The following is a 26,821-nucleotide window of genomic DNA, read 5'->3' on the forward strand; positions in this document are numbered from 1 at the left end:
GTGGTATATATATACAATGGAATATTATTCAGCCATAAAGAAGAATAAAATTATGGCATTTGCAGGTAAATGGATGCAGTTCGAGAATATCATGCTGAGGGAGATAAGCCAATCCCAGAAAACCAAAGGCCAAATGATCTCTCTGATAAGCGGATGATGATACATAACAGGGGTGTGGGAGGGAGGGAGGCAAGAATGGAGGAAGGATGAATGTATAGAGGAAAAAGAGGGGAGGGCGGGGTGGGGGGAAAGAAAAATAACAGAATGAGACAAACATCATACCCTATGTACATGTATGATTATACAAATGGTGCGACTCTACTTCGTGTACTACCAGAGAAACAAGAGTTGTACCCCATTTGTGAACAATAAATCAAAATAAATAATTTTTTTAAAAACACTTAAATCACCACTAAAATGGGGACATTTTTTGGTAAGGGTGATGAATAATGGGACTTTTGAGTCAGCTGGACATATTCATATATTGGCTCTACCTTTGCTAGCTCTGTACCCTTATTGTTACTTGACCTCTATGAATCTTTACTTCCATACAGGATTGATATGAGGGATGAAGAACTTAATATACATTAAACATTAAACATGGAAGCTGAAAAGAACAAGAGTCGAATAAGTAATGGTGGTGCTAAAAGCAGAAATAAAGATAGAAGTAATATGTACGTCAATCCTTACTTTTATTATAATTATTATTACCTTTAGGTATTAATATAATCAAAATAAAAGAAAAAAACATACTTTTAAAACCCTACAAACTCTCACAAAGAATTTTTTTAAATTGCCATTTGAAAGACCCTTAAAAAATGAGAAGAGAAACCTCAGACTAACAAAAATGCTCATATGTATTTGACAAAAGACTTACATCCAGAATACATAAATTGATTTTAATAAATAACAAAACAACTGAGCCCAGTGGCATGTGCCTATAGTCCCAGCTACTTAGGCGACTGAAGTAGGAGAATGGCAATGTTGAGGCCAGTCTGGAAAACTTAATGAAACCCTGTCACGAGATAAAATTATGAGAAAAGAGGGCCAGGAAGCCCAGGTATGGTGGCTCATGTTTACAGTCCTGTCTACTCAGGCAGGAAGATTACAAGTTTGAAGTTAACCTGGCCAATTTAGTGAGACCGTGCCTAAAAATTAAAAAGAATGGGGATTAGCTCAGTGGTAGAGTGCCGTAGGTTCATTCCCCAGTACCAAAAAGCAAAACAAAACAAAACAAAAGCTAGGGATGTGAATCAGTGGTAGAGCACTTGCCTGGCATTGTGAAGCCCCTGGTTCAATCCAGTGTACTGCCAAATAAAAAGAAGAAAAAAAGTACACAAACCGCCTAATTGAAAAACAGATAATGGCTTTTATCAGACACCTCACCAAAGTACATATATGAATGTCTACACTCTAAAGTGTTTAGTTTTCTTACTTATTGGGCAAATGTAAATTCAAGACATAGCGAGCCATTACACATCTACTAGAATGACTGAAATGAAAAAATCTCCATAATACCAATCTCACTGCCATTGGAGCTCTACTGCTTATGTTGGTGGAAATGTGAATTGACACAACCAGCTTGGAAAACATTTTAGTTATTTCTTATAACGTGAGACTTACACTTACCCTCTGGTCCAGTATTGCCACTGTTTACCTAAGAGAAGTGAAAATATATCCAGAGAAAAACTTATTTGGACATTTTAATATGATTTATTTTGAAGTGTCAAATGGAGGAGGGTAACCAAATTGTAGCAGATTGTATTAGTCTAGACATAAATATAAATATATGTATGTCTTATTGATACCTTAAATGCACATGCACACACACACATACACACAGATTTATTGTAAGGAATTAACTCATGCAGTAATAAGACCCGAGAAGTCCCTGACCTGTGGTAGGCAAGCTGGAGACCTAGGAGAGTCAGCCTCATGGTATAGGTATAGTTATAATCTGAGTCTGAAGGCTTGAAAATCAAGAGAGCTGAAGGTGTTAAGTTGCAGTTTGAGGCTGAAGACAGCAGGAGACTGATTTCCCAACTCAAAGACAAGCATAGTAAATTCTCCCTTATGGGTGCATTTTGTGTTGGTGTTCTGTTCAGTCCTCCATAGCATCAGGTAAAGCTCACCCACATAGGGGAGGGCAGTTGGCTGTACTTAGTCTACTGATTCAGATGTTAATCTTATTCAGAAACTACTCACAGACACATCTAGAATAATGTTTAATAAGATATCTGGGCACCTTATGGCCCAGTTACATGTATCCACACGTGTGTTAGGCAGCTTTACATCACTGTGACCAAAATACCTGACAAGAATGATTTAGAGGAGGAATAGTTTATTTTTGCTCACAGTTGTAGAGATTCAGCTGACTCCATTGCTCTGGGCCCAAGGTGAGGCAGCATATCATTTTGAAAGGGTTGTAGAGGAGCACTACTCCTGTTCTTCGTGGCCAGGAAGCAGAGAAAGAGAGAAAGGGGCCCAGGAAAGATGAATCCTTCCAGGTATGCTGCCAGAATCTGTCTCCTCCAGCCATAGTTTAGCTGTTGTGAGTTGAGCTGCTATAAACATTGATGTGGCTGTGTCGCTATAGTATGTTGATTTTAAGTCCCTTGGGTATAAACCATGGAGCTGGGATAACTGTGTCAAATGGTGATTCCATTCCAAGTTTTCTGAGGAATCTCCACACTGCTTTTCATAATGCCACTGTGCATGCCAACCAGCAGTGTATGAGTGTATCTTTTTAAAGGCAAAACTAAACTTTAATGACAGAAAGCAGGTCTGAGTATGCCTGGATTCATGGGTGAGAGGGTGACTTCAGAGTGACATGAAGCATTGTTTTAGAGTGATGGCAGTATTCCAAATCTTGATTGTAGTGGTAACTTAATTTCAAAATTCCTCAAATTGCATATTAAAAAATTTATGTAGGGCTGGGGTTGTGGCTCAGTGGTGGAGCATTTGCCTTGCATGTGGGAGGCACTGGGTTTGATCACCAGTGCCACATAAAAATCAACAAAATAAAGGTATTGTGTCAATCTACAACTAAAAATTTTTTTAATTTATGTAAATTACACTTCATGTTTAACAAAAGAATAATTACTAATTGGAATTCTAAATTTCTAACATAATCCTTTTGTTTGATACCATTCCTATAAGAAATCAATTTGGTTAAATTAATGTTTAGTTCATATTAGGATGAATATAGGTAACACCTTGCCTTTATCAATTTTTAGTATGTTGTCCATTAATGTTTCAGTAAAAACTTGGTGGAGAAATTAACTGAAGAAGAAACATGGAAATAATAAAAGAAGATACAAAATTAGGAATCAATTATGGAAACTTTTTTCTTGAATTTTTCCTTAGATTGTAAACTTACTGTGTCAAAAATATAACTCCATATGTTTTTAATATTTCACTATATATTGTTCTTCAGTTTCCTTATTCTCTAATTTTTGGACATACTATTGTGATTTTGATTATGAATGTTAAGAATATCTTTATATTTAAATCTTTTTTTTTCTTTTTGCATAGTGTTGGGAATTAATCCAGGGCCTCATGCATGTTAGCCTAGCTCTGTACCACCAAGTTACTTCTCCAGCTCTAAATCCTTTTTTTTCTTTGCATTTGATTATTCTGTGTATATGCCTATATATGGAGTTATTGAAGGAATGGAAATTTCAAAAACATATAATATATCCATATGTTAAATACCAGTTGGGAATACAGTGAAATGTCTTCCTTGTATCTGTGTCTGCCAGCCAGTTAGTTTTCTTTCTTAAAGGCAGTCATTGTCATCAGATTTTTGTGTTTCCTTCCAGAGACTTTAGGAGTATGCAAGTATGTATGTGTGTAGGAAGTGTAGACAGTAGATGAAGAACAAGCAATTTTACAAGAATTTAATCGTATCATATACCTTCTTTAAAATAAAATTAGCTACATTTTTACTTGAATTTAATAGAAGAAAATTATGATGAAACTAAAGAAACAACCTTCAATTTAAAAAAGTTTCTTCTCCAAAAGAAAACATCTCAGTAAGATTAATAAGAGGCTGGGTCTAAAGTTTATAATAAATAAAATGTTATTTTTCATCTCTTTTTAGATTGACAAAACTTAATAAAATATACTTATTTATATGTGGAAAAGTGGTTACCCTTCTTAATGGTGATACCGCCGTTTACCGGTGACGAGTTCTGCTCCTTCTAATGTTGAAGATTGAACACTAGAGAAGCACACCAAGGCAAGCATATTAAGCAGGTTTTATTTAAAGGTAATAATACAGACTTCTCCCGGTAGGAAGAAGGGGCCATGGCTGATGTTCTAAAGTCCCAGGAAGTGAGCGCACCCTACATCTTTTATAGGTTAAAGTCTCTTTTGTTCTCCAGTTCTCTCCCCCCTTATCTCTCCTTCCTGCCTACGTGACTAGGCCTGGTTTTGCATAAAGTGAGAAGCCATGGGTAGGGGGAGGGCCAAGGTGATTCAGGCAGTTTAAGGGCCCAGGGGGCATTAATTAGCAGCTCCATGCTTGCAGTCCTTGATAAAGGCAGGTAAATTTGGTAATCAATGGGCTCTGGAGATCTTGACATTCCATTCTTCCAGGAACAATCTCCAACTTCCAGAGGCAGATGGCTTCATGGCTTCATTTCCTCGATTTGACCCAATCCCCTATTTCTACACTAACTACCTGTCCTTAATTCTGGCTTCGATGGCATTGTGGATTTTTACAAAATTCTTTCTGGAAGAAGGTAATTTGGTAATACTTAAAATTTTAGGTTATGTGTCACCTTGCATGCAGCAATTTGGTATCTAGAATTTTTTTCAGAAAGAGATAGTTGTAAAAAGTATGTCATTGAAAGTGTCCATCATTATGGTGTATCATCCAATAAGATAGCATATATCTTTACCTCTGATACAGCATTGATCTCCAGATGTATAAAGAACTCAAAATTAACTTACCACCAAAAAAATAAATAACCCAGTGAATAAATGGGCAAAGGAATTGAACAGGTACTTCACAGAAGAAACTATTCGAATGGTCAACAAATATATGAAAAATATTCAACACCTGTAGCAATTAGAGAAATGCAAATTAAAAATACATTGATGGTGGGACTACAGCTTGGTTTAGCCACTTTGGAAAGTAATGTGGAGATTCCTCAGAAACTTGGAATGGAACCACTATTTGACCCAGGTTTCCCAGTCCTTGGTTTATACCCAGAGGACTTAACACATTGATGTTTATAGAAGCTCAGTTGACAGTAGCTAAGCTATGAAATCAAACTAGGTGCCTTTCAACAGATGAATGGATGAATAAATATGGTACATGTACACAACGGAATATTACTCAGCCATAAAGAAGAATGAAATTATGGTATTTGCCGGTAAATGGATGGAACTGGAGATTCCTGCTAAGTGAAATAGCCAATCCCACCAAAAAACAAAGGCCAAATGTTCTCTCTGATATGCGACTGCTAACACACAATGGGGGTATGGAGGAAGAATAGAAGTTCATTGATTAGACAAAGGAGAATGAAAGGAAGAGAGGGAGGATAGGAATAGTAAAGACGGTAAAATGAATCAGACATAACTTTCTTATGTTCATATATGAATACCAGTGAAGCTCTACATCATTATGTGTAGCCACAAGAATGGGATCCTAATTAGAATGTTATGCTCTGTCAAAATACACTCTATTGTCATGTATATCTAAAAAGAACAAATTTTAAAAAGAGTATACATCTTATTAAAATGGTGTGAGCCGAATGCAGTGGTGCATGCCTATAATCACAACCACTCAAGAGGACGAGGCAGGAGAATCCCAAATTGAAGGTCAGCCTCAGCCACTTGGCTCTAAGCAACTTAGGGAGACCCTGTCTATATATAAAGAAATAGAACTGGGGATATAGGTCAGTGGTAAAGTGCCCCTGGGTTCAACTCTCAGTTCCAAAAAAAGAGGGGCATGTATTATAGATTTATTACCCTGGAAATATGTCTTCCACATGCCCCCTTTTCTTTCTTTCAACAATAAGTAACTGCATGCTTAATATAAGACCTCATTTATATAGTGAGTGTGTATAAATGTAAGACAGATTTCTGGAAATAAATACAAAAGTGGGGCAGAGGCCCCAGCAGCGCCATGTTGGGACAGAGCATTCGGAGGTTCACGACTTTGGTGGTCCGTCGGAGCCACTGTGAGGAGGGCCCCGGGAAGAATTTGCCATTTTCAGTGGAAAACAAGTGGCGCTTACTGGTTATGATGACCTTATTCTTTGGATCAGGTTTTGCTGCACCTTTCTTTATAGTAAGACACCAACTGCTTAAGAAATAGGGATGTTGTGATTCATATGTTTAACAGATATGAAGAATGTTTTAAAAGGTGCATTCTCTGAAAAATGAATCAAACTCTTGAATTATAGCATACTGGATATGTTTGTAAATAAACTAATGACATGAATTAAAAAAATAATAAATAAATACAAAAGTGGTTGTGGAAGTTGACCTATTGGGAATTTTTACGTTTGTTTCTTTATGTATTTGTCATTATCATACTTGAAAATATATGTTTTTGTGCTTTTTGAACAAATGAATGTCTAATTCATCTTTTCTGCTTGTTGATTTTTGTGGATAATAGGGAGTATAGCTTTTAAATCAGTGCCTGATCAAGGTCAGGTTTTACAAACACCCAGTCTAATACAGCAAACTGTGTATAACCTGTGTAAAGTAATACCTACAGGCCATGATTTGGGTTGCTTTGCTTCTGCCACTGTAATTATGTAGGAACCAGTGGAACTGGTTGGTACTGGTAATTGAGGAACTCTGAACTCCAGAGCCTGAGGCATTGACTGAAATTTTCAGTGCCACACCCTACTGTATGTAAAAAACCACTCTGAGGGCTTAATTTTTTTTTTTTTTCACGCAAGAGGTTTTATTAAGCGGACAGGCACAGTGTCTCCCTGCAGGGTGAGTGAGAGAGAGAAAAAATAAGAGAGAGAGAGAGAGCCAGCAAGCACAAGGGAGAGAGAAAATGGCAGGGGAGTTATTCTTAAGTAGTGGAATTTTTTTCCGAAGACTTAAATTTTAAACAAGTCAAATTGGAGCTATCATTTTTTTATTTTTTTGAATTAATAAAGTATCTGAATTTATTGCATACAACCATCCTTGTTGATAGAAGATAGTATCATTAGAAGTCATTCTCTTCATTTCTTCTCAAGTTCACCTCATTTAGGATAAATGATCTATTGTAGTTAACCAGTAAAATTAATTTTTCATTTACCATTTAAGGAAATATCCCCTGTGTCAGGTATCATCTAATTACAGGGATGAGAGGAATATAATTGATCCCCTGCAAAATCTCACAGGAACCGTCCAAGAACCTTTTCAGTGAGCCATGCTGCAGCAGCACACAGGAGGGCCCTGACCTAGCTAGCTGCTGATACGTTTCTTGGACTGGAGTAGGTGTTCAAGGAAGATTTTTCCAAAGGAAGTAACATCTGAACTGAATCTGAAAGGTTAAGCATGATTTAGCCAAGCCAAAGAAAAGGATTATGAGGTTGATTTAAGTAAAGAAGACCTAGAGGCATGCAAGGGCATGGTGTAGATTGCAAATCTGTGGGCTTGGTAGGGATTGAAACAGTGTAGTGAAGAAGTGAAATTGAGATGCCAGGTCACAAAGTGTTTTGTCAGTTGTCTGTCTCTTCCTTTGGACTTCCTTATAAATACAGTCTTTAGCTGGGTATGGTGATACATACCTGTAATCCCAACTGTTTGCAAATTTGAGACAGGAGGATTACAAATTCAATGCCAGACTCATCAATTTAGCAGTACCTTTTCTCAAAATAAAATATGAACAAGGGCTGGGAGAGTAGCTGGGTGGTAAATCACTTAGGTTCTGTTCACTTAGGCTAAGAATCTTTGGGTCATCTTTGCCTCTTTGAGGTTCCCTCCCCTCTTACAACCTCTTATAATTAGGGTAGAAAATCATATTAGTTTGGGGAACTTGAATGGAAATGGTATAATGACAAGCTAGGAGTATAGTGTGTTCTTTACTGCAGGCTATATCTTATTTTTTTTGATACTGGGGATTGAACCCAGAGGCACTTCACCACTGAGCTAGATTCCCAACCCATTTTATTTATTTTTAATTTTATTTTTTTATTTTGAGGCAGGTCTTACTAAGTTGCTGAGGCTGACTTTGAATCTGTGATTCTCTTGCCTCAGCCTCCCAAATCACTTGAATTGCAATCATGCACCACTTTACCTGGCTATAACTTATTCTTTGTATTTTCTAGGACCTAGCACTGATCACCGTAATGAAAATGTTTAAATGAAGGGTTAAATAAATGAAGTTCAAAACCAAAGATGTTTAGTATTTTTGCCTGTGACCATGTATAACTTTAGGTAGAAGAAAATTTGTATGTGTATTTATGGCTTTTCAAGTTTCAGATTTAATAATAATTAATAATTAATTAATAGGGGACATGTTTTCTTGAACTTAAGGATATGTACTACATGTATTTCTCTTCCATTGATTCAAAACATACTGTAAAAAGTAATTTATACATGGAGAGATGGTTAATATTTATAACAAATAGACATTGTTTTGGTGAAATAATTGTCATTTTGAAAGTCAGTTGTGTATTTGAGGTGTATCTGTGAAGCTACTTTTATGATTATTGGCAACAGAGCTGCTGTAACCATTGTCTTAATGGAATTGAACCTTTTTGTTATGTGGGTCACATAACCAGCAACTGAACTTTCATACTTGTAACTGTGTAAGTCTCTAACTAAAACAATAATTAATACAATTTGAAGATGGGTATCAAAAAGTCTTTTCACATGTACAGGGACTTAAGAGCAAAGTATTTGTCATTATATCGAACTAGAATGGTGGTTTTGTTAATAGAACCTATGCATACATTTATTTAATATTTTAACAATAATAAGTGTTTTATTTAATATATAAAGCCTGGTGTGGTAGCATGTACGTATAGTCTCAGCACTTAAGAGGCTAAGACAGTACAATCATTTGAGCCTAGGAGTTGAAGATTAGTTTGGAAAATATAGTGAGACCCCCATTTAAATTAGCTAATAAACTCACCCCTTCCCCCAACCCCCCCACCAAAAGAAAAGAGGGAGAGAGAAAAATAGAGATTGAGTGTTCTTGCACAGAAATCAAGACATAAATAAAGGCATGTACCATAAGTCAGAGGTCAGCAAACTTTTTCTATAATAAACCAGGTGAAGAGGCAAAATCCAAAGATATTATATAGGTATGTAACAAGAAAAAAAAAAACAATTTTTATGGAATTTAAAAATAATGATAATTACATTTTTTTGTAATACAGTTCTGGGGAGGAATTCTTTTTAGAATTTGTTTGAATTCTTTTTCAATTTGTTTATACATATATATACACATACTAGGGATTGAACTCAGGGGCACTTAACCTCTGAGCCACATCCCCCACCCCAACTCTTTAATTTTTATTTTTAGACAGGGTCTCATTAGGGTCCTTACAGTCTCACTAAATGCTGAGGCTGGCCTTGAACCTATAATCCTCCTGCTTCAGCCTCCCGAGTTTCTGGGATTACATTTAATTTAGGGGTAACATTTAATTTTGGTTCAAAGTTAGTGTTTTGCATCAGATTGATTGTAAATATTCATTTGTTAATGCTGATCTCTAAGGATACTTGATATATCATCTTTATCATGATTTGTGGTGTGCTTAGTGGCATTGTGGAGCTGTGAGAATGCCACATGAGGACTTTGCTGTATGTACTTAATTCTCCCTTTATAGTACAAAAGTAGTCGTATATAATAAGTGAATATTGCCATGTCCCAGTAAAACTTTATTTATGGACATTGAAATTTGAATTTTATTATTATATTTCACAGAATATTATTTTGAGTTTTTCAAAACCATTAAAAAATGTCTAAACTATTTTTAGCTCACCAACTATATGAAAAAAACAGGTGTAGACCAGATTTGGCCTGTGGCCTATAGTTTCCCCAAACCCAGATATAAGCTATGAAAAGTCCAAAAATCTAATGCATTTATTTTTATGTATTTCAACATTTTATTATTTCAAAAAATCTGTAACTTAGTTTTAAATTTTATTTCCATATTTTCTCTGACTGTAAACTCCCTACAAAAATTTAAACAGCACAGAAATGCCTATAAAAATTAAGACCCTAATTCTTTCTCCAAAAAGTTAGTTGCATATTTTTTCCAGACTCTTCCTATAATTACTGCTAACTACTTTTTTAAACCAGAGGTGAGATCATGCCTTTTGTAAATGTATGAGGACTTGCTTAGTTTATCATGAATGATTCTTTATGCCAGAACATGTCAATCTCTGTGTTTATTCTTTCGAATGGCCTATTATATTATACTGTATGAATCTACTATAATGCATTCAGTTTTCTTTTCATTTTGGACTTTTGTTGTATCCTGTTTTCTGCAATTCATTTTAAGTGTTCTTTATAAATCAGTACAATCTTAAACTTGATCATTAATTTTGAAATGCTTTAATGCCACTCTGAGATTTGAGAGGTCAGTCTTAAAAGATGTGCACACTGAATATAGTTCTAGTGAGATCCATTTATTAACAGAACATATTTTCTAATTTTGGTGTCAACTATAAGTGAAACTGATTAGAGTTATCTCTAATAGAAAATTATACATAGATTGATTTGCAGTGGTTAAACTACATGTGTGATCTTGACTGGCATTTGATGTTTATCAGAACTTGGCACATAGCGGGATTGGGGGATGTAATTCAATGGTGGAGCATCTAGCAGGAGTGAGGTGTAAGGCCCTGAGTTCAGTCACCACCACCACCCAAAAAAAAAAAAAAATTGGTATGGATTGTTGCAGAATATAAATTTTCATTAATGAAACATGTTAATCAAATTAGTTATTAACTAGAAATTGGATGTTTGCAATGTTTTCATTTCCCTTTTTTATATAACCTTTCCTTATATATTACATTTGCTTTATTGCCATTCTTTTTCTATAGAAATTCACGTTGATTATCTTATAGTTAACATTCATGTATTGATAAATACCTCTTTTATTTCCTCTGAAATTAAAACTACTCCTTTTGCAAAACTTGTGGTTGATTCTTTCAGTTGATTTGGTTTATGTGTTCCCAGGATAATCTCAGCAGCAAGGGATCAGTGAGCTTTGTCTTGAGTTATCACAAGGCGGTTGTATTATGCTATCCTCTGTGAAGTTTGAATGAATCATCCTTCTGTTCATGATTACAGTAGAATAATAATTAGGCACTTTAAATGTTGTTACTAATGATATGAAAAATTGTCACCAATTTTTTTGGCCATGATTTTGACTTCCTATGTGATTTTTAAAAAAATTATTCCTGCATAGTTCCCTGAAAAGTATAAAACAAGGGTTTAACATGTAAACAAAAAAAAAAAAAAAAAAAAAAAAAAAAAAAAAAAAGAGAGATCCAGGTAGACATTTATTAGATGCCAAGGAGTGGTTCTGTAGAAAATTACTGGGCCCACCCCTAGAAATTTTGACTTGGTAGGCCTAGGGTTAGGTCCTGGAGTATACATTTCTTTTAGGAGAATGCTAAAGTGATTCTTTGGCTCTAAGACATACTTTGAGAAACTTCAGATGTGTGCATGTCTGTTCCAATTGAGACTATGTATATCATAGCATTCGATTTTCTTTACTTGAAGAGAAGTAATTGCTCAATTCTTTATTTGCAGGTAGAAATCTGACAGGCATAGAATTGGAGTAAGCCTTCAAACCCTCCCTCTCACCACAGGGGAGCAACATGAATATAGCGGAAAGAAACCTGATTTCAGATCTTGATTACCATAACTAGCTATTGAACAAGAGGCAAATAACCTCTCCATGTACGGGCCTACCTCTTTCCTCTACCCCATATTTGCCATGCCCCATTTTACAAATGAGGATAATACCTATTTCACAGAATGCGCTTGTGCCTAAATGAATGGTTAAAGAAAGGTATTGATGATTAAATTAGGGCTAGAGTTCTATAAGGTCCCTTGACATTCTGTGGTTGGTTGTGTTTCACATTTAATATAGAACTGATATTCTTTTCCTCTTCCCTTTTCCCTCTAGTAGGTGTTGCCTTTTTCTAGAGTCTTCCTTCCCTGTCTGTGTGTTCTTTAGATCTTTCCCATTACTTCTCAGTAGTTGCCCTCTCTTGCTCTGGTCTAGGGAGCCCTCACAACCTCAAGGTCTCTAATAAGCTGCATGAGAAATGAGTTAAGTGTGATTCTGAAAATACACAGCTCCACCCATTTTAGGGTCATAATAGTCAAGGGCATTTTAGATCATCACATAGCAGCTTGAGAGTTCCTGGGACTAGAGAACTTTAGAAGAAAGTTGAGATGTGGTGTTGCATACCTATAATCCCAACTGCTTGAGAGTCAGGAAGATTGCAAGTTTAAAGCCAGCCTCAGCAATTTAGCAAGACCCTGTCTCAAAATTAAAAGGCCTGGGGATGTGGTTCAGTGGTTATGCACCCTGGGTTCAATCCCCAGTACTCCATGATCCCCCCAAAAGAAGAAAGTTAACAGGTCGCACTTTGATTACTGACACACATGTTCATGGTATTTACAAAGTGTCAACTTTTAAACATTACTCCCTAGGCTAAAATAAGAGTCCTAATTTTTTTCAGTCCTTTCACCCTTATCCCACTTCTCATGCTGTTATCTAGTATTTTTTTTTAAACCACTTAGTTACTATTATTTTTACAGTAAATATTTATATTTATCCATTAGTTTGTTAATTTATTTGCTTGTCAGTGCTGCTTCTTAAACCCTGATCCTATCTTTTCAATTTCTTTCTTTGGTGGTACCTTTCTTTAAAAAAGTAATATTTTTCAGAGGGTGTCTTTGCTTGGTAAATCTTGTCAGTCATCTGAGATTGAATGTTTCATCCTTGCTTTTGAATGATACATAGCTAGGTATAAAATTCTAGATAAAAGTTTTTTTTTTTCCTGATTACACTAAGTTATTCAAGTATCTTCTGCCCTGTGGTGTTTTGTTTTGTTTTGTTTTGTTTTGTTTTGTAATGGGATTAAAACCAGGGTCTTGCACATTAACTTGTTCCTTTTTGTTGCTTATTTTTTTATATTTAAGTTGGATAACTTCTATATAGTTTCGTTTAAAACTTAGTTCCTGCTTGTTCTCTTCTAAGCTTTTTAAATTTTCTTTTCAGTTATACAGGAACACAACACTTTTTATTTTATTTATTTTTATGTGGTGCTGAGGATCAACCCAGTGCCTCACACTTGTAGGCAAGTGCTCTATCACACTGAGCTACAACCCCAGCCCTTCCTAAGCTATTATTTAAAAGTAAATATTTTTCCCTTAAATCTAGGTGACAAAACTCGACCTCCTTCTTCAAGCCCTTCCAGTATTATCCGTCGCACTTCTTCGCTGGACACGCTTGCAGCTCCATACCTTGCGGGGCACTGGCCTCGTGATAGTCATGGGCAAGCTGCACCTTGCATGAGGGACAAAGCTACACAGGTAGGTTTATTTTAATTCTCAACTTGAAATGTTTCATTCTGAAAGTCATTTCTCAAATTATTTGTTCTACTCTTTGTACAAATTGCTGAAACATTTGTGTATATTAGAATTTCCTGAGAGGCTTACCAAAAGCGCACCTAGATTGGTTCTATAACTTGGCTATTGTGAATTGTTTTGTTTTAAACATTGATGTGGCTGTATCCCTGTAGTGTGCTGATTTTCGTTTTTTAAGGATCAGTTCCTTTTATTCTGTACCTACAAATGGAATTACTGGGTCATATGGCAATTTTGTGTTTACCTTTTAGAGGAACTGTCAGACTGTTTTCACCTGAGTTACACCAGAAACACATGAGGGGTTTAGTTTCTCTACATCTTCACCAGCACTTACTCTTTTTCCTTAAAAAAAAAAAAAAAAAAAAATTATTATAGTCTCCTGGTAAGTGTGAAGTGGTATCTCATTGTGGTTTTGCTTTGTGTTTTTGTATATGACTAATATTGTTGAATACCATTTTTTCTTTTTTTCTTTTCTTTTTTTTTTGATTCCAGGGATTGAACCCAGGAGTACTTAATCACTGAGCCACATTCCCAGTGCTCCCTTCTTTTTTAATATATACGTATATTTTATTTTGAGACATGGCCTCTCTAAGTTGCTGAGGTTGGCTTTGAACTTGGTGATCCTCCTGCCTCGACTTCCCAAGCTACTGGGATTACAGGTGTGCACCCTCACACCTGGTTGTTGAGCACCTTTTTATGTGCTTTTTGGCTATTTTTATATCTTCTTTACAGTCCAAACATGGTTCTTAATATTAATGAAGACATTTTGTTCTTTTTTTAACTTCCTTACCTCAGGCTTATGTACCTAATTGGTAGCTTATCTGAGTGCATGAATTGGTGGCTCATGTGATTGGTACCTGGTTTTCTTTCCTGTTTCTTTTGTTTTATTTCTTATGGCATAAACCAGTCATCTTTTGCTTTTAAAAATCTTATTTTCTCTTAGAATTTTCATGTCTCAGGACTTTCCTTTTTCTTTTTACTGTCACAGGTTGATGTCAATATTTTGTGAAAGTGTTTTATTTTTGCAGTTTATGGATTGACTTTTCCAATTTGTGGAAAAGATCTGAGTTTAGGAACTTTATAAGATAGCCTATAATTAAAACCTAGTAAAATTAAATATTTGATAAATTAGAAACTAATACAAAGTCAAATTATTGAAGTTAGTTATTTATAAATCTACAAACTTGTTTAGGGGTTGTTTCTTTTTATTGCAAGAAAAATCTGGAATTTATTGCAGAAAATTAAAACATTTGGGCTGAGATTGTGGCTCAGTGGTAAAGTGAGACACTGGGTTCAATTCTCAGCACTGCATTCAAATAAATAAAGGCCCATCAACAACAAAAAATATTTTAAAAAATATCTTGATATTATGGAAAAACTGAAGAGGTGGAATAATTTTTGTTTTTTAAATTATTCTTTAAATAACAGTTGCCGTTTTGAATAAACCCTGAGTCCATTGGCTGAAATTAGAATATAATACTAGGAGGAAAGGAAAATGTTAAAAGTATTTTCCCAGACTTAATTCCATTGATCTGAGTAAGTTCTGTTGTTGCCTCTCAATAGCTTTGCCTTTAGCCTAGGATTCTAAAAGAGGCCTGTTTCTAGACCTTTTTTTTTGCTTGTTTTTATTTTTAAAGTAGGAACCAATCCAAAAGTTAGACATCATATTTTATTTCTTTTTAATCTCCTTTCATCTAAGAACAGCACATTCTAATACTTTTTTTCTTAATAATATTGGAATTTAAAAATGAATTATCTTGCACATTTGTAAATGAACTTTTTCCTTTTGCATTTATCAGGTAGTTTGTGGGATAATGTTTGGCACATGAATGTCCTGTTCCCTAGTAACTTTTTACCTATGAGTTTTAGTACTTATTGATTATCCATCAGTTATTTTTCTTAGGTTGCAAAAAAGGAAAAATAAAGGGAAAGGTGATTTTATTTATACATGAAGTACAATATTTTATACATTCTTCTGCAACCTTGTTTTTTAAATAATGTATTAAGGATTATTCTATCTGTAGAGATTCTCCCTTATCTCTAGGGGTTTTTTCCTCCTTTTTATATAGAGCCAATTTCTTTCCCCCAATCTCTATTTGAGAACCTTAGCAAGTAAGATCTGTGTTAAATATGAAACTATTCAGCCCGAGATGCAAGTATAAGCAAACAGTTCTTGAATTTGGAACTATATCTACAAAAAGATATTCATCATGACTTTAGCCCAAAGTTTTAATATAAATAATAATATAACATATGTGAAAATTATGTCCATGTGTGAATATGCTTCAGTGAAACTCACTTTTCTGTGTAATTATTATACGCCAATAAAAAATGTGAAAGTTGTTTTTTTATTTTAGAGTAGAAAATTAATATGGACATTTATACATAGAGAATAGTTTCCTGCTCTTGCCCTTTTTGCTTTATCTCTCACTCAGACAGGCTAGCCCATAAACTACTCTAAAGAATCAGGCTTTGTTTCTTCCCACTTATGTTTACAAAGTTCTGTTATCACTTATATTTGATTAGGACTCACAAAAAAATATTTTCATAAAATGAAATTTATTGTTTCCATCCTGTTTTTAAGTGAAATTATGATTCTTAGCCAATTTTTTTGATCAAAGAATTCTTAACATTCTTCCATGACCATAGAAGATTAAAAAAAAAAAAAAAGTTTGAGTACTTGGCATAATAGAATGAAAATTGCAACTAACACTTAACTGAATATTTTGTCTTTGGCACTGTGCTTAAAAATTAAACCTTCTGCATATATTAACTCCTTTAATTCATCTTATAACTTTAGTGAATAGATTGTTATTCCTGTTTATAAAATGGAGAAATTAAAAGTCATATAGGATAAATAACTTGTCTAAGATTACAGAGGCATTGTATAACTGAGATGGATGGGACTTAACCATGTGTTTAACATCAGCATATGAACCATGAATACTGTGCTGCATATTATCAAGAATGATTTAACATTAAATAATTTCTAGTATTAAGATCATTCATTACTTTGATTTTGGTTTTAGTTTAATTTTGATATTTTCAGTGAAACCCAGGGGCACTTAACACTAAGCCACATCCCCAGCCCTTTTTATTTCTTACTTTAACACAGGGTCTTGCTGAGTTGCTGAGACTGGCCTTGAACTTGATATTCTCCTGCCTCAGCCTCCTGAGTCACTGGGATTAAAGCTCTGTGCCACTGCAGCTGGCATGAATAGGTCTTTGTGACAGGTGTTTTAACAACTGACTACAGAGCCAGTGAACCCTCACATGAAAAATCATAAGCACAATAGGGGTTACCCCTGGTATGACATATCAGTTGCTGGTCCTGAACTGAAAGTAGAGTTTAGGGTGGAACAGGGCGGAGAGTAGTGGATGGTTGACTGAATTGCAATCCTTTCTTCTGAATTGGTGTGTAAGGTTCATTGTCAGAATGGAGTTCTCTTAGCTATAAAGAGATTCAAGCTTAGGTAGTGACTAATTAGGAACATAAGTGATTTTGGAAAATCTGTTCTTTTTGTCTTTGAAACTAGACCATTTTATAATTAGTGATTGGTAGGTTAAGAGTGCAAAGGATACTCAAAACTGTGAGCAGTATTTTTTTAGTGCTTCTTATTGATTTGAATGGGCTATATATATTCATGTAGTACAAAATTAAAGAGGTCTATAAGGGTATATGGTTAAGAATCTTTCTCTCAGGGGCTGGGGAGATAGCTCAGTTGGTAGAGTGCTTGCCTCACAAGCACGAGGCCCTGGGTTCAATCCCCAGCACTGCCAAAAAAAAAAAAAAAAAAAAAAAAAAAGATCTTCCTCTCACAGGCAGCCTTTGATAATCAGTTTCTTTGGTTACCATGTAAATTCTTCCAGAGATAATTCTTCTAGGTGTCCCATATAAGGCAATTGCTATATAGACCATACTGAACATTGAGACTTTTCTTAAAAAGTCATATTTTACATTGTGAATTATTTCATATTTTTACATTGTGAATTTTCTCACTCATTTTTTATAGCTGCAAATCTGTTGTAAAGATATGCCATGATTTATCTAGTGAAGTCTAAATAAATTGAGTATATTTACATTATTTCAATCTTTCAAGAACACTGCTGTAAGGAATCATATGAATATGTCATTTTGCACATTAAAATATACATTTCATATGTTTGCAGGATAAATTACCAAAAGTAGGGTTGCAGTATCAAACAGTATGTGTGTTTATAACTTTAATAATAACAGTTGCCAAATCTCCATCCATGAAGGCTGCACTAGTTTACACTTTGACGAGCAATGTAGGAGAGTTTGTTATCAAATTGCCTAGTCTTCCTAAAGTTTTAACTTCCATATCTCTTATTATCCATGAGGTTGAATATATTTTCTTTTTCTTTTTTTTTTAAAACCATGGCCTCGGGCTGGGGAGATAGCTCAGTCGGTAGAGTGCTTGCTTTGTAAGCACAAGGCCCTGGGTTCGATCCCCAGCACCCAAAAAAAAAAAAAAAGCAAAGTAAAACCATGGCCTCTGCAATTTTTATTCATATTTATTTATTTCGTTCCTATTTATTTATTTTGTTCCTTTGCCCAGGCTGATCTTCAACTTGTGGCTTCAAATGATCTCCCCACCTTAGCCACCCAACACCTGGTACTACGTCATGTGCCAGTGTGTCAGCACAGCGTATTTTCATGTGTCAAGAGTTCTGATACACTATTTTTAAATTCTGGGTTTGGTATAACCACTAAAGAACATTTTTGAGGCTATTCTTTTTACATTCCTAAAGCAAGAGTAGACAGTATAAAGATTAAAATTATGAGCTCTAGAACCAGGTTCATTTCTTGACTTTCCCACTTCATATCTGTGAGATGGGCAACTTATGTAACCTCTCATTTTCAGTTTCCTTATCTGCAAAATTTCTAGAAATTTGTACATATATTAAATCAGATAAAGCATAAGAAAGCAGAGTACCTAGCACATAATAAGAACATAAGAATGTTAGCTGTTATTAGCATGCCTCTGTTTTGTTCAATAAATGCTATAATAATAAGTTATTGCTAACTTAGTAATAAAAATGAAAGAAATATGCTAAATATAATTGATGCTGGGAGAATTGTGAGTAATTTTTGGTATTTTAAATATGTTCTAATACCTCACTTTTTTGATAATATATTTTTATAGTAGGAAAAAATGTGACGTACATTATCATTAAGTAATTTTTGTTAAAATGCTCCCCACCCCTCTTTTTTTCCATTATAGACGGAGAGTGCATGGGCTGAAGAGTACTCTGAAAAGAAGAAAGGATCTCACAAACGATCAGCATCATGGGGCAGTACGGATCAACTTAAGGAGGTCAGAAAAGTGTTCCAAGGAACTGGAAATTTTACCCTTCCATTTGGCTAGTTCTTTAAAGTTGTAGGCAGCAAGAATTTGTTTTTTTCCACTGATAATTATTATTTTTTAAATGAAAAAGAACAATAGAAAAACAGTTACTGTGTTGATTGGATAAAGTTTTTTTCTTTCTTTCTTTCTTTTTTTTTTTTTTTTTTTTTTTTGGTACTGGGGATTGAACCCAGTACCCAGTACAGGGGCACTTAACCGCTGAGCCACATACATCCCCAGCCCTTTTTAAAAATTTTATTTGGAAATAGGCTCTCACTGAGTTGTGTAGGGCCTCACTAAATTACTGAGGCTGGCTTTGAACTCTCATTCCTCCTACCTCAGCCGTGGGAGCTGGCTGGGATTACAGATGTGTGCCACCACGCCCGACTTGGATAAAGATTTGAATAGGGAAATGTACATATTACTTACCTGATGATGTGAGAACTTTTTCTTTTCTCTTTTTTTTTTTTTTTTTTTGTAGGAGAGTCCCTGTCAATACAGTATAAACATCAGATTTATAAAATTATAATGATTCACATTTATAATAAATTCACATTTATTACTTTTCTGTGATGTTTCTGAAATTTGGTAATTCAGTATAACCAAGTGGATTATGGCTTTGTGCTATGATTGCTGTTTTCTTTGCCTATAATTAATGACATTTGCATTTTATACATAATGTGTAAATAAAAGGAAAAATTCAGGCAGAGGATAATAACAGGATAATCATTGAAACTACATTTGTTTTTTAAAGATTATATCTGTGAATACATTTCATGGCTTGACAAGATCTTTAAATGCTATTTAATTTTTGGAGCCAATAAAAGTTAGGTACTCAGTAAAGAAATCTGAATCAAGGTTGACTTTTATGGTAAGTGCAATGAGAGAATAATTATTATTATTTTTTAATTCTTTTTTTGTGTGTGTGTGGTACTGGGAATCGAACTCTGGGCCTTGTGCTTGCAAGGCAAACACTCTACCAGCTGAGCCATCTCCCCAGCACCTTATTTTTAAATTCTTGAAGCTGTAATTTATTTTAAGTGCCCAAAACTTCATTTGTTTAGTACTTAGGAAGCTTGAAGACTGAGAACAATGTGGGAATATAGTTGTTTCTTTTGAAAAGAAACAAATTGTGTATATGTATAAAAATTGTATGATCAATTGGATATTGCAATCTGTTGTTGTTTTTTTTTTTTTTTTTTTAAGTTGTAGATGGATACAGTAACTTTAATTTTACATGGTGCTGAGGATCAACCCAATGCCTCACACATGCTAGGCAAGTGCTCTACCAGTGAGCCACAACCCCAGCCCCTACAATCTGGTTTTTAAAGTTCAAATGACTTACTAAGGGTAGTTTTACGGTTCTTATTAAGCAAGGATATATTTTTACTTAGTGTGGAAATCACTCTGGTATACTTGCTTTTCTCTTTTTCAGATTGCTAAATTACGCCAGCAGTTGCAGAGAAGTAAACACAGCAGTCGGCATCATCGAGATAAAGAAAGACAGTCTCCATTCCATGGCAACCATGCAGCTATTAACCAGAGTCAGGTAGGAGCACAGAAACCACAAAATCCAGACAAGAAATTTGTTCTGGTAATTTGTTACTTTGTAGGTGATTATTTAAAACAAAAATACCCAAAATCATGTTTAAAACAATAATTTAAATACTGACTTGGCAACCTTCATAAAAAAAATATTAAGTTGACAAATGATTTTTTCTGTAGTATGAGATATGACTTACAAAAGCTGATTTTGTATTTTGATTTGCCATTTTTGTTCTTTAATGATTCAGTATGTTGGAGGCAGAATAATGCAGAGACTTTACCACTGGATATAGAACAAAAACCCTGGATGAGTAGCTTATCTTTTCTGAATTTCAGTTTCCTCATCTGAAGATTGGGAATAATAATACCTGTCTCATGAAGTCTTTTAGAAGGGAAAAATCCTTACATACAGTCCCATGAACTACTCTTGATGGCTAGCACAGGGAACACTTCTTTTTAACTGAATTGAAATTGGCTGGAGTCCCTTGGCAGGGCAGGAGTTAAGTTCATTTCAGGTCCTTGATTGAATCTTTGAAATCCCAAAAGTGAAGCTTTGGGAATGAGGAATCCTAAATTCAATTTTCTTTTTCAACAATAAGGAAGTAGACCCAGCAGATAGAGGGAAACTAGACAGCTTTTAGTTCTGTGACTTTCATAACATTTTTTTAGGACTGGTATTTGCAAATTGTGGCCTGCAAACCAAGTGGTCCACTACCTGTTTTTTGTAAATAAGGTTTTTCAGGAATAAAGTCACTCTTATTATTTGTATATTGTCTATGACTCCTTTCTTGGTACAATGTTATTGAGTAGTTTTAACAAAACCTAAAATATTTATTGCTTGACCTTTTATAGGAAAAGTTCACCAACCACTTTTATGGGATAATAGTTTCTGATGATTACTAAGTGTATGTGGATTGTTTGTAGTAGAAGGTATGGGGAAAGACACACATTTTAAAAATTATGTTTTGTCCTAAAATATTGTGGTCAGTTTTGATTTTTTACAAATTTATAGGCTGATTGGTAACTTTATTCCATATATAAGATATTTTAAGCTGGGACTGGTGACAGACACCTATAATCCAAGCTACTTGGGAAGCTGAAACAGAAGAGTCATAAGTTTGAGACCAGCCTGGGCAACTTGGTGAAATAAATCTGTCTCAAAGTAAAAAAATAAAAGGGCTAGGGATATAGCTCAGTGGTAGATCATTCCTCGGTTTAATCCCTAGTACTGGGGAGATCTACACATATACACACAATTAGACATTAACACATTTAAAAACCTACACAAACTGGATTTTTTTCTGAAGAAGTAGAAATGTAAACTTTACAAAATCAGCGAAAATTTTATATTGACTAATAAGTATCAAGTTAGAATATTAATTAAAAACTATACCTCTTGGGCTGAGATTGTAGCTCAGTGGTAGAGCGCTTGCCTAGCATGTGTGAGTCACTGGGTTCAATTCTCAGCACCACATATAAATAAATAAATAATACTAAAAAGATATTTAAAAAAAAAAAAAAAACTATACCTCTTCACCCTCAAGACTGAAGACCTAGATGGTTTCACAGATCTCTCTTTCCTCTCCCTCTCATTCATCCATAAATAACCTGTGTGTATGTCTGAAAGATAAAGAAACTTTTTATTCCCATTCTGTGTTTTTACTCCAAGTAGAGTAAAGATTAAGATTGAATTTTATTGAATTAAAGGGTGTTGATAGGAGTTAATAAGTTTTTAAGTGATTTAAGTTTCACTAACATCAATAATTTCATAGTAGTAAAATTGTCCAGAACTTTTTCCCTTGAAACTTGAATTTTTTCATTTATTAATGGTATTAAAGCATACCAAAAATTCGTGTTTAATTCAAAAGCATGATTTTGCATAGAGCACCTTGAAAAATAAATTCATTAGCTTGACTTTTGCACACTTGATACATCAAGTGTCTTGACTGCTTACCTTGTTTTATTAACACCTAACCACAAATCAGACACATATGCATTAGAAAGTTATGACCCTGGTATTTGTGTTTAATTAAAACTGAATCTATAAACATGAAAATTTTTCTATTAAGTTGGAGATGTGGCTTTATTTTAGTAGATTCTTTCTAGTGGAAAAACATAGACTAATATGTACTTTCAAGACCATTCATCCATTCACCCAGCATTTATTAAGTATCTACCCTTTGACTGGTACTATAGTACTCATTAGGGAATGTAGTGATAAAGAAATACTGTCATATCCTCATCAAGTCTCATTAGAGGGATATAAGGAAATAGTTAATTATAAAATTGTGTAATTGAGTGTGTTGATAGGGAGAGTTTAGAGTGGACTGAGAATGAAGCCATCTAGAAAGGTTTCTCAGAGAAGGTGATGTCTGATCTCTGAAGGATAAGTAGATATTAGCCAGTGTTTTAGTAGTAGTAGTCTTGGCCCTGGTTTAGGGGTAGTAGTAAAAGATGAGGTTGGAGAAGTAAATAGTAGCCAAACCTAAAAGGCTCCATGTCCTGGTAGTTAACACATTGGAACTTCATCTTTGGGGCACCAGGGGACAATTTTTTTAATTATAGGAGACTGGAACATGATCAGATATGCATTTTATAATAGTCAATATGGGCTCAGACTAGAGAATGAATTTGGAGGAGTATAAGTTTAGAGGTGTGGAAATCGTTTGAGAATAGGACTTAGTAATCCAAGTAAGAAATGTTGGTGACCTCAGGTAAGGTAGAAACTTTGAAACTGGTGAAAATGGACAAACTCAAGTGATATTTAGAAGGTGATAATATATAGTTGAACTCTATTGAACTGCCTACCAAATGGCAAACACCCTACTCATCACTTATATGTATTGTAGGCATTTCATTCTCATTACAGACTGCACTCTCAAGGCCAAGAGAGATCAGGTATCTTTGAAGATCACATGAGCCAGAATTGGGATTCGGACCTCAGAGTTTTGAGGTTTTACTTTATTTTATCTGTGGTTGACAAGGTATGGGGAAAATGCAGAGATGAGTAAAGTAGGAGACCAGTTCTAGCCTTCACGTATGATGTTAAAAATATGCCTACCTCAGTACCTCAATATGTAACTCAAAATAGATCAAAGACCTAAAGTAAGAGCTGAAACTAAAAGCTCTTAGAAGAAAACGAGCAAAAATGTTAGTGATACTGGATTAAGCAATGGTTTCTTAGGTGTGACACCAAAAGCACAAACAAGAAAAGAAAAAGTAGATAAATTGATCGTCCAAGTGTTTTCATTGCTGTGGTCAAAAACACCCAACAAGAATAACTTAGAGAATGAGAAGTTTATTTGGGGCTCAAGGTTTCAGAGGTATCGGTTCATAGATGGCCAACTGTATTGCTCTGGGCCTAGGGTGGGGCAGTGCATCTTCGGGGAAGGACCCAGCAGAGGAAAGCTGTCAGCTCATGGCAGGGTCAGGAAGCAAGAGAGAAGGGGAGTGGGGAACAGGGAGGAAGAGAGGGAGGAAGGAGCCAACGGGAAGATGCAGCCTTCCAGGGCATGTCCCTAATGACCCACCTCCTGTAGCCATGCCCCATCTGCCTAGTTACCACCAGTCAGTCATTCAGACTAGGATGGACCTATCAGGTCCCAGTTCTTATAATCTCATCATTTCACCTCTGAATATCCATGTATTCACAGGAGCTTTTGGGGGATACCTCACATCCAAACCATAACATTGATCTTCATCAAAACTGAAAACTGTGTGCCTCAAAGAACATCAACAAGAAAGTAAAAAGAAAACTCAGAATAGGAGAAATTATTTACAAATCATTTATCTAATAAAGAAGTGTTGTCTAGAATATATAAAGAACTGTTGCAACTCAATAATAAAAAAAGACAATCCAATTTTAATATGGACAAAGTATCTGAATAGAGAGTTCACCAAGGAAGATACACAGTCAGTAAGCATGTGAAAAAGGTGCTCAATATAATTTGGCAACAGGGAAATGCAGTTCAAAATTCCAGTGAAATACTCTCTTTTATTTTTGGTGGAGGGGGAATACTGGGGATTGAACTCAGGGGCACTTGACCACTGAGCCACATCCCCAGCCCAATTTTACATATTTTTTTTATTTAGAGACAGGATCTCACTGAGTTGCTTTGCACCTTTCTTTGTGCTGAGCCTGGCTTTGAACTCACGATCCTCCTGTCTTAGCCTCCCGAACCGCTGAAATGAGATACCACTAGGATGGCTGTAATTTAAAAGATAGATAATGCCGGGCACATTGACTCACACCTGAAATCCTGGCTATTCAGGAGGCTGTTATAGGAGGATCACCAAGTTGAGGCCAGCCTGGGTAATTTAGCAAGACCCTGTCTCAAAAATAAAATTAAGGGCTGGAGTTGTGGCTCAGTGGTTGAGCACTTGCATTACCCGTATGGGGCACTGAGTTTGATCCTTAGCACCACATAAATAAATAAAAATAAAGGTATTATGTCCATCTACAACAACAAAAAAATAAATAAAGTTAATAAAAGGGTCAAAGATATAGCTCAGTGTTAGAGTGCTTGCCTAGCATGCATGAGCCCCTGGATTCAGTCCCCAGTACCCAGAAAAAGATAGGTATTAGCATGTTACAGAGGATGCAGAGAAAGTGGAATCTTCATATATTAGCTGGTAAAAATGTAAAATGGTGCTTTCACTTTGCAGAAAACTCTATCAGTTCCTCAAAAGACTAAACATAGAAATTCCATATAACCCAGCATTTCCTTGTATGAATATGTAGCCAAGAGAATTGAAAACATATGACCATCCATATACAAATTTGTACAGTACAGAGCATAGTAGCATTGTTTATAATAGCTTACATTTAGGAAACAAATGTCCATCAACTGAAAAATGAGTAAATAAGATGTAATTCACATAGTGAAATATGAAATATTTAGTCATAAAAAATGGAGTGCTGATACATGCTACAACATGAATTAACCTTACAAACATGCTTACTGAAGGAAGCCAGACACAAAAGGAAATCTATAGGAAATTGCAAAATAGTCAAACCTGCAGTGACAAAGAGTAGATTGGTGATTGCTTAGGACTGGTAAATTTGGGGAGAAATGGGGAATGGCTACTAATAAGTAAGGGGTTTCTTTTGATGTGATTTGAAGATTAATTTTAGTAATGATTGCACAACTCTATTCAATAAACATTTTTTAAAAAGAGCCATGCACTTTATTTTTTTTGGGGGGGGAGGGAGGTTTTGGTGGTTGTTTTGTTTTTGAAGTGTCAGGGATTGAACCCAGAGCTGTGTACCTGCTAGGCATGTTTTCTATCTCTGAGCTGCACTCCCAGCCCCCATTGTATACTTTAAGTAGGTGAATTGCATGAGATTGTAAATTGTTTTTATTTTATAGATAAAACTATTATTCAAAAATTTGCCAGCAAAAGAATATAGATAAATAATAAACATATAAAGTATAATTGCATAGAAATATTTAGATTCTTTGTGTGTGTGTGTGTGTGTGGTTCTGGGGATTGAACCCAGGGCCTTGTGCTTGACAGGCAAGAACTCTATGAACTGATCTATATCCCCAGCCCCTAATTAGATTCTTAAAAGGAATCCAAAAAGCAAACTGAGAGGTCATTTAACAATGTAAAGATTTGTACTGCTCCAAGATCAGACAATTGAACTTAAAATCTAGGTCCTGCTGCTGCTAGAGGTATGCAACTCCTCAGATTCTTTTCATAATCATATTACTTGTTCATTGTGTTGTCTGAGGACTAAATGAGATAAAAATATAAACTGCAGTTCTCAGCACAAACTACTTGCTCAGTACCTTAGGCCATCTTAGGCAGCACCTTAATGTAAAAGAAATGAACAAATCAGTTGGTTTCTCTGCCAGTTTCTTAGCTAAACTTTTTTAAACTCTTAAAAAAGTGTTCAGATACTTATTTAAAAACTATAAAGTCAAGTGGAGAAATTTTATTTCTGGATAGCTGTCATTTTTTTTTAAACAACAAAATCCAGAATCTCATGCTCTTAAGATAGCTATTCCTGACTTTTTTTTTTCTTCTGAAGTGTGTGTGTACGTGTGTGTGGTGTGCCAAGAATTGAATCCAGAGCTTTATGCATAGAAGGCAGTTTCTAAATTTGTTTTCAAACACTTTCCCTAGGTTTGATTACTTAGTTGGGTCCAGTTTCTTTGTGCTTAAAGCCTTTTCTGTACCTATTCTTCTCTAGAGAAGGGTTTTTCTATTATTTGGTTGAGAACTTTATCTTTTGGAGATTCTTTGAACTTGGGGGATGGCAGACTTTTTACAAGTTATTACAGTTCTTCGGATTTCATGATATGTAGATTATTTTTACTGG

At 35.0% G+C, this 26,821-nt stretch overlaps 2 protein-coding genes and 1 non-coding gene across 3 annotated transcripts in view; all 3 read left to right on the forward strand.

The window, feature by feature from the left end:
• Fam117b (family with sequence similarity 117 member B) overlaps positions 1-26,821 on the forward strand; it is a 113,466-nt gene that overhangs the window by 58,092 nt on the left and 28,553 nt on the right. Inside the window, exons 2-4 of the mRNA XM_047545666.1 lie at positions 13,377-13,528; positions 18,829-18,921; positions 20,387-20,500. Coding sequence (XP_047401622.1) covers positions 13,377-13,528; positions 18,829-18,921; positions 20,387-20,500 — 359 coding nt within the window. The remainder of the gene's footprint in view (positions 1-13,376; positions 13,529-18,828; positions 18,922-20,386; positions 20,501-26,821) is intronic.
• Positions 6,124-6,365, forward strand: LOC124980275 (cytochrome c oxidase subunit 7C, mitochondrial-like). The gene has a single exon (XM_047545668.1). The coding sequence runs from the start codon at positions 6,137-6,139 to the stop codon at positions 6,326-6,328; it is 192 nt and encodes a 63-aa protein (XP_047401624.1). The 5' UTR covers positions 6,124-6,136; the 3' UTR covers positions 6,329-6,365.
• On the forward strand, positions 17,286-17,362 carry Trnav-cac (transfer RNA valine (anticodon CAC)). The gene has a single exon. It is a non-coding gene; the product is annotated as a tRNA-Val (tRNA).

The sequence above is a fragment of the Sciurus carolinensis genome, chromosome 3 (genome assembly GCF_902686445.1).
Source record: "Sciurus carolinensis chromosome 3, mSciCar1.2, whole genome shotgun sequence".
NCBI classification, from domain to species: Eukaryota; Metazoa; Chordata; class Mammalia; order Rodentia; family Sciuridae; genus Sciurus; species Sciurus carolinensis.